At 37.9% G+C, this 9,518-nt stretch overlaps 2 protein-coding genes across 2 annotated transcripts in view; one reads left to right on the forward strand and one right to left on the reverse strand.

Moving 5' to 3' along the window:
• Window positions 1-9,518, reverse strand: part of LOC107751746 (transcription regulator protein BACH2-like) — a 36,430-nt gene that overhangs the window by 17,558 nt on the left and 9,354 nt on the right. The window lies entirely within an intron of this gene.
• LOC107751788 (zinc finger and BTB domain-containing protein 2-like) lies at window positions 2,899-3,938 on the forward strand (the record flags this gene model as incomplete). Its single annotated transcript, XM_016567560.1, has 1 exon — window positions 2,899-3,938. A coding segment is annotated over one exon (696 nt), but the record flags the coding sequence as incomplete, so codon positions are not given.

Here is a 9,518-nt window from a genome sequence, read left to right on the forward strand (position 1 = left end):
TGGGGATGGAGGAGGGTAATTAGCTATTTAGCAATGCGAAAACTGCTGATAATACTGAGGGACCTTATATATGAATGCTTAGATAGGTGTCGTATTCCTATAGGTTGATGGGGATCAGCTGAGAGTCAGCTGATGCGAGCTTGACTAACGCGACCTGCCAGAACTAACACTACGCTAGATATAAATTCAGAGATTTTAATTGTTACACTCTCTCTTGCGCTCTCTCTCTATAAATATTATATAATAACGTATATATAAAATTTATTATAATTAAGTATATAATAACATAGAACAAGTTTTCAGAGTACCTAGAACAGCCACAGGCTCAGCACCCGCCTACTTCCACTCACTACTACGAATCTACATCCCCTCCAGAACTGCCACTTTTCTGTAACTGTAACTGTACTGTAACTGTCATTGACCTACACATGAACTCTATGCCTGTCTGTTGCTCTCTGGTTGTGAGAACATTTGATGAATCATTGCGCATATCCTCGTAAAATATATATGCTAACCGCTATCTGCAGATTCCATGAGCTCACACTTTATGTTGCGGGACGTGGCAGGCTGCTTGGAGCTGTGATCCAGTGCTGCCTGCTGCTTTAAGCCTGCAGGTCAGGAGAGAAAACCACACACAACTAAACAGAATGACACAACACACCTCAGATAAGAACCCATCTTGGGGGGGATTTTCCAGCAGGAAATTCAACTATGACATCATTAGTTTCAACAATGAACTATTGTGCTCAAAATAAGGTTAGCTGTCTCTCTTTCAGAGGGTCACTGTCATATTCACATGCCAGTATAAAGGATTTGAACAAATGGTGTTTGAAAGAATGGATTTCTTTGAAAAATGCAAGCTAGTTTTTGGCACTCCGTGGGAAATGTCCCACAATGCATTCACATCTAGCCTGCTTCAGTTCCCTATGCAATATGGAAACAGAATGCCAATGTCCTTCAGGAGTAAATGCACTTGTGCCAGTTTATTTAGTTCTACAAATTACTGTTGCTTATTTAAAGGAAATCAGATGTTAGCTAAACAGCTTATACCACTACTCAAGTCAATCAGGGCATTCCTAAGCTGGCTTTGCAATGTAAAGATAGGGGGTGACTCCATGCCAGAGTATTTTGGGCATTGGTTGCTAAAACAGAGCTTGAATGAATCATGGTTTCCCAGACTGAAGTGAGAAGTGACTCATAACTGTCTTTAATATGGGCAGAGGCAACCGTGAAAAAAAAACACAGCAAGCAGGCTATAAATATACAAAGAAGCTCGCAATGAGCTGGATAAACATACTTCAGTACAAGCAGTACATAATACAATCAGCAGATGGTCATGAGTGAGTCATTAAAAACATAGATCATGGATAATTTAGACTAAAGTCACAAGAGACTGTGTGCATTAATTTGCCAAAAATAAGGGGTACATTAGATTAACTATTAGATTAAATGGTTGTGACAATGTTTTCTTGCTCACCAAGGCTGCATTTATTTGATCAACAGTAAAAGCAGAAATATTATGAAATATAATTACATTTTATTATTACAATACAAAATAACTGTTTTCTATTTGAACATATTTTAAAATGTAATTTATTCCTCTAACGCCATTACTCCAGTCTTCAGTGTCACATGATCCTTCAGAAATTATTTTATGCTGATTTCTTTCTCTTTTTTTCCATTTTATGCTGATTTGTTGCTCAAGATACTTTTTTTTCAGGATTCTTTGATTAATAGAAAAGAACAGCATTTATTTGACACAGAAATGTTTTGTAACATTATAAATGTAAATACCATCATTTTGTCTTTTGATCCATTCAATGATTAAAAAAAGTATTAATACTTATACGAATAAAAGTAATAATTTCTTTACAAAAAATTTTTTTAATCTTAATGACCCTAAACTTTTGATTGTTTTTTTTTTGACAAGAAAACTGATAAAAAATTAATGCTGAAGCAATTTACTGAAGGAGATTTAATGTAATGAAATTAATTTGTTTTGCTATTGAAGTTTAAATTGAAGACACTATTTAAATATCTTGTCTTATGCTCCCATAATCACAAATCGTGAGACATTGCAAAAATATTCTAATGAATCGGCCCTTAAGAAACTAGCAAAATACGCAAAAAGACATTAATACATTGAAATATTGCCTACTTTTATTTTGCCATCAGCACAGATCAGCTTTTGAAGTGAGGAGATTAAAAAGCTGAACTTTTTTCTCATTGCCTTTTGTAGCTTATCTACACTATTAGTAATGCCTGACAACACAACAAAACTAGAACAGTCCCGATATAATCAACAAAGCTGCCTAAACTGTGTGCGCTTTGCAGTTTGGCTTCACACTGTTGTGGTCTATACAGCTTTCTTGATTAAAACTGGAGCATGCAAGTTTTGTCACGTCATGTCTCTCACGTACAGTGTAGATGAGGTGTCAGCATGACCAAGGTCTGGACATCCTTTCTAAACAGATGGTAATTGAGGCCAGCATGGGAGGCAGTAACCATCTGAGGGTGACTGACGGTTCAGGCAGCAGGTTACACCTGATTTTCTCCCTATACAGTAAAATATCTTGAATTTCAAATGAATATCACACAAGAACCATGGGCTCAAATAGCTTGGAAGAAATGATTAAAGGGGTCATATGATGCGATTTCATTTTTTCCTTTCTCTTTAGAGTGTTACAAGCTCTTGGTGCATAAAGAAGATCTGTAAAGTTGCAAAGACTAAAGTCTCAAATCCAAAGAGATATTCTTTATAAAAGTTAAGAGTTAGCCACACCTACCTAAAACGGCTCGTTCGAACACGCCCCCACATACCTACCTCACTATGTGGGAAGATTTGCATAAAGCCCCCAAATGTTCACGCAAAGAAAGAAAGCGTAACTTTTATTCTCGCATTACACCTGTAATTATTGTGGAATCCATTTTAACCAGAGGTGCAAGTTGAAGGAACATCTCCTTGTCCACACCAACCAAGCAACTGAGCCGCAGATGTTGTCTATGCAAAATGGTCACACTATTGAGCTTGAAGTTCAGGATATGGAAGAGGACCATTTGCGTGCTGACAGTGATGTTATTAGTGATACCGATCAACAGGCATGGATGGAAGACACCCCGCCGCCCTCTGAAATGGCTGATATAGACAACCTGGAGGGCACCGAGATGGGTCGTGAAATGAAACGCAGAAAATTTGAGTGTCCGACCTGTGCTCGCAAGTTTATTCAGAAAAGTCACTGGCGTGAGCACATGTACATTCACACTGGAAAGCCATATAAGTGCAGTGCTTGCGGAAAGAACTTCTGCAGAGCCAATCAAGCTGCTCGACACGTTTGTCTGAGTCAGGACACAGACTCGCACATTATGGTCAACAAACAGAGTTTGGTTTTGTGTGGTGGAGAAGACAACAGTCAAGTGGAAGCTCTCTTTCAGTCTTCTGAAAGACCTTATAAATGTAGCATGTGTGCAGCACCTTTTGCAAGTCCTTCTGAGGTTCCCAAACATCAGTGTTTGACTGAGCGCGACACTGTACCATTGGCAGAAAATTCACTGGGGGAAAATCAAAAGAAGGACTTGGAGACAACTATTCCCTGAAGTAACCATTCCTTCTTGAAATGTCATGCTAAAGCAGTATTAGCTTATTGCCAGTATTTAACTATTTGTATGTTTGTGTTGTTATGAACTAAGAGATAAGTATTTTTTTAAGGCCCACTGCATTTTCATGTCTTTTTATCTATTGAAAGGTCATTTGTGAATTAGTTTGAAACGAATAAAATGCCAAAACTTAATATTTCCAATCAGAAACACTTCTGAGTTGCCTCGTTAAGTAATTCTACATTGCAAGTAGAAGAAAAAAACAGCATATTATGAGGCTGTCTTTCATCCATTCGCCAAAATAAAATAAAAACTGTACTAGCTTGCTGTATATCAACTTTTCATAAATTACAAGTCCAAAATTGGTAATGTTTCTTTTATTTAAATAAAACTTAAAATTATCATTTGTATTAAACCATACATTTTCAAATGTCGCAAAATCCAGGAACAACAATACACTTGTATTTAGTTGATTGTTAATATTGCAATTTCTTCAAAGATGCATAGTCTGTATAATCAAACAGTCTGTACATGTGGTTTCGGATACTTCTTGGCAATATATTAGAATAAGTAAAAAATGTGTTTTCAATCATGTCATGGCTTATTGTATCAGGCCAGACGCAAACCTCCGTAATACAGGCAAGGCAGGTTGTATAATATTAAAAATGCTCAACTGTGTAATGATCATATGCAGTACAGAGTGGTTTGATACTCATTTGATACTCATAGAACATTTATATATGTTAAGTGCTTCTCTGGGGAAAAAATAAAAAACTTATATGGGGAAAAGTCAGTAGTTGCAACATTAGATTGCATGCTTCAATTTTCATGCCAAAAATATAGCCACAAATATTTTCTAAGATTGGGTGTTTCTATAAATTAAAATTGTAAATTACAAATAAAAATATTCATAACAATGACATGGCAACAAAAATAAATCATGAGTTTGATAAGATTTTGACTTCTTTGTAAAAACAAATTAAACAATCTGTCATTTTCAGTCATTGACTACATCTGACTGAATACTGTCTAAATCTCTCATGATTGTGATTTGCTCATTACAGCTTTGGTAAAATGTACATCGTATTTAGAGTATAAAATAAATTTATCCTTGATGCATATCAAGAGGTATATGATGGTTCAAAATGAAATTACCCTTGATTTAGTAAATATCTTTAAATACCAGGAATTGCACATTCTACTATGACAATCATTTTCTTATGCTAAATATGCCAAATGGTCAAGATATAATGCATGTGTACAAAAGTTTTTTTTTTGTTTTTTTTTAGATATGTAACAACATGATATAATGTGGCATAAGCTTATGCTAATGTCTGAATAATGATAAAAACAATTAATTGACAAAAATCCTCAGTAAAAATATGACAAAATAGCTGCTTTTGAAGGGTTTTATATGTTGAAATATTTTCTGCATCAAAGTAAAATGTAAAAATGTAGTTAATGATCAAAAAACAGCCTCTCCACTGAATAACTACTGTTTTTGGTTTCACTTTTGCTTAAGGGAACTTTGATGCAATTTTACTTCTCAGTGGTTTGGTCATTTCTTTGTTGTCAGAAATGTGAATCCCAGCTGATTTTGTGCTGAGCACAGCCTCTTCCAGGTGTAAAATGTTCTGAATTTTCCTTGTTAAACTTGCACCTGAAATTATAGAATCAGTGTTATAATTTTTTTTTAAAGGGGTCATATGATGCGATTTTATTTTTTCCTTTCTCTTTGGAGTGTTACAAGCTCTTGGTGCATAAAGAAGATCTGTAAAGTTGCAAAGACTAAAGTCTCAAATCCAAAGAGATATTCTTTATAAAAGTTAAGAGTTAGCCACACCTACCTAAAACGGCTCGTTCTAACACGCCCCCACATATCTACCTCACTATGTGGGAAGATTTGCATAACGCCGCCCAAATGTTCACGCAAAGAAAGAAGGCGTAACTTTTATTCTCGCTGTAGTATTGTTGCCGCTGCCGCCATGTCCTGAAGACGCTGTGTGCTTCGTTGTGAAAGCGAAGCTACTTTGTTTGGTCTTCCAAAAGAGGACGATATCCGCTTCGTCATGCCTAGAGCTGATCTGTGCTGGTCGCTGAGGGAATACATCAACTTAGTGCTGTGGATCGCCGGATCGGCCCTCACCGTTTTCACCGCTCCTTCGCCGGGATCGCCGTTCTCGACCCCGCCGCCTCAGCTCACTCTTGCCCGGCTTCAGCTCAGGCTAAGCCGGGGCTTTCGCTCACGCTAGGCCGCTGTGTTTTTCGTTGTGAAAGCGAAACTACTTTGTTTGGTCTTCCAAAAGAGGACGATATCCGCTTCGTCATGCCTAGAGCTGATCTGTGCTGGTCGCTGAGGGAATACATCAACTTAGTGCTGTGGATCGCCGGATTGGCTTTCACCGTTTTCACCGCTCCTTTGCCGGGACCGCCGTTCTCGACCCCGCCGCCTCAGCTCACTCTTGCCCGGCTTCAGCTCAGGCTAAGCCGGGGCTTTCGCTCACGCTAGGCCGCTGTGTTTTTCGTTGTGAAAGTGAAACTACTTTGTTTGGTCTTCCAAAAGAGGACGATATCCGCTTCGTTATGCCTAGAGCTGATCTGTGCTGGTCGCTGAGGGAATACTTCAACTTAGTGCTGTGGATCGCCGGCACATTTTATGGAGGACTGTTTACTGATCCTGGGAGAGTTACGTTAGACTAAAATGCTGGCAGTTCTGACTCACGTAAGTACGTTTTCATTTAAAGGATTTGCCACTGATGATTCAAACGCGAGTTTTGGGCAGTGTGGATTAACGTTAGCACTTGTTGTTTGTCATTTCTCTGATCACAAATGCAGACATGGTTTTATGTTTACGCCGCTCGATGCAATGCAACGCGTAAACAGACAGTATAAGTCATTATAATCCGTATTTATGTCCCCACTGGATGCAACAAATGCTTCGTTTGTAATGGGTTTTAATGTTTTTGTCTCTTCGCTCCGGCCGGGACACGGCATCAACAGTATGTGAGGGGCGTAACATTTCCGTCTCACGCTTGAGGTATTCGGCCAATCACAACGCATTGGATAGCTGGCCAATCAGAGCACACCTCGCTTTTCAGACCGATTAGTTTTGTAAAAATCGACGCGTTTCAAAAAGGCGGGGCATAGAGGAGAAACAATAATGTACAGTATGTGGAAAATGTGTTTTTTTAACTTTAAAACGCATAAACACATTTCATTACACCAAATACACAAAATAATGTTCTTTTTAGCAGCATCATATGACCCCTTTAACATAATCAACTAGGAAACACATAAAAGCTTTGAAGATTTCATTCTGCTATCTGCAGTGATCTCATAAACCGATTGCAAAACATCAAAAAGAAGGAATGCAAAAAAAAGCAAATGCTGAAAGGTTTGTGCGCTTATTAAAATTTCATCACGCTACAAATTTGATGAAGAACATAAACACACATTTGAAGACAGTTTACTACTTTTTATCCATGTAAGACAACCTAGACATGAACGAAGGCATGTCAAGACAACAATCTGTTGAGAAATGCTAAAGAACATCTATGAAACATTTATTTTTGTGGTAAGATCTCTTTCTGTACTAATGAATGACATTTGACAAGGTAGAAATGTTCACAAGTATAATACCGTAACCATGTTAGTGTCCTAAAAATCTACTGACTCTTGATGCATTTCCTTTTTTGCTTTGACGGCTATTCGGCTAATTAGGCAAAACTGGTTGATTAATTAAGGCCTTGATTTATGAGAAATTCCCTGTTACAATTACAATTCCTGACACAGTCTTGCTTTTCAGGACTCAATTATGCTCCTTAAACTGCGGAAAACAATATTTCAATGACATTTAGAATCACCGCCCTGAAGTTGAGCTGAAGTTCACTGTTGTCATTTCAATAGATCTTTCCTAAAATAAGCACAAGTATTTCAATCCACTGGGAATGACCTTTCTTTCCTGTCACTCCATTTTCTAGGATGACGTCTACACCTCTCTTATTTCAGCTGAACCACTGACATCATTACTGAGTCTGACAGCAACAAAAGAGGTAACAAAATTCAGTGAAATCTAGGATATTCATGATCACATTACAGCTCACCTAAAAATTTAAATTTGCTATAAATTTACTCACTTTCAGGCTATCCAAAATGTAGATGCATGAATTTGTTCCTTCATCAGAACAGAATTGGAGAAATTTAGCATTACATCATTTGCACACCAATGAATCTTCTGCAGTGAATGGGTGCCGTCAGAATGAGAGTCCAAACAGCTGATAAAAACATCACAACAATCCACACAAGTCCATCAATTAACATCTTGTGAAGAGAAAAGCTGTTTGTATTAAACAAATATGTAATAATCAAAAACACAGGTCCTCTTTATCCATAATATTGCTTTCACTAGTGGAAAAAGTTGTCTTGTCTGAATCAAGAGAGAAATCTGCATAGATCAAGCACCGCGCTTACAAGCAAAAACAGCCAAACACAGATCTAAACAGATATGTCACTGGATTTTGATGTGAGTGTAACAAGTAATGGACTTTTTTCACTAGAGGAAGTGTTATAGATGATAGATTATGGACCAGAAACAATGTTTCAAATATAAAACATCTTGATGGATTTGTTTCTTACAAACACACATCATTTTACTTTACAAGACATTAACTGATGGACTGGAGTCGTGTGGATTACTTTTTTTTTTTTTTTTAAGCTCATTCTGATTTGACGGCACCCATTCAATGCAGAGGATCCACTGGTGAGCAAGTGATGTAATGCTACTCATCAGAATCTGTTCTGATGAAGAAAAACTAATTTACATCTTGGATGGCCTGAGGGTAGGGCTGAGTGATTGTCATGCGCAACTCGTCAGTAAAGCCAGTCCCGTGATTAGTAGTAAATCACGTCAAATCTCCATCACCTGCTTTCAGATTGAGCGGCATTCACTACACAGAGCGGTAGTTCACTGACAATTAGGCAATATCACGCTCATAATCGCAGATGAATCGCATTTGATTATGAACACGATATCGCCTAGCTTGTCAGTGAACTACGGCTCAGTGTATTAAATGCCGCTCCATCTGAAAGCAGGTGATGGCAATTTACTACTAATCATGGGACCGGCTTTACTGACGAGATGCGCATGACAATCGCATGTGATTAATTGCACAGCCCTACCTGAGGGTGAGTACATTTTCAACATTTTCATTTTTGGGTGAACTACTCCTTTAACAATGTCCTTTAGCTGTGACTATATTCACACTACTGCATCTTGTACCTTAACTGAACTACTATGAAAACTAGAAATAGCGGCATGAACCGCACATGTTATAGAGAGCGTGACCAAAGAGTTTATCAGGGTTAAATGTAACCCACATGTCATACTGAAAATCCTACAGATTTACTGCTTACTACGCAGCTGGTTTCCTGCATTCATATTCAGCTGTGCTACTTTTACCTAAGTCAGCTGATGACCTACTTCAAACAGAGGATAAGAGTCACAGCTCCTCTTTCATCTGTCCGTCAAAGCAGAAGATTCTGGTAAAATACAAAAACCGCAGCGGTAAGCATCGTGACACTTATATTCAAAGGAATAAGTGAGACGAGATGGGGGTGTAGCTGGAGATTTGTGCGAGCTACTTCAGCGTGAATGCATCTTGAGGCTATACATTTGGATCTGCAGACTGAAGCTGCAATGGCTGAGATATGCATAATTTCATAAAATGCATGGTAACATATAGAAACGTCTTGGGAATCTTTTTTTGCCAAATATGCAAAAATGTCTTGTAAAGAAATGTTACTCTAGCAACTTCATCCCGCACTACTAAAATGTCACTGGTACTATATTAATACTAGGGCTGGGTATCGATTCAGATGTCCCGATTCGATTCGATTTCGATTCGCAAGCTCTCGATTCGATTCGA

The sequence above is a fragment of the Sinocyclocheilus rhinocerous genome, unplaced genomic scaffold, assembly GCF_001515625.1.
Source record: "Sinocyclocheilus rhinocerous isolate Xijiao unplaced genomic scaffold, SAMN03320098_v1.1 scaffold993, whole genome shotgun sequence".
In the NCBI taxonomy this organism is placed as follows: domain Eukaryota; kingdom Metazoa; phylum Chordata; class Actinopteri; order Cypriniformes; family Cyprinidae; genus Sinocyclocheilus; species Sinocyclocheilus rhinocerous.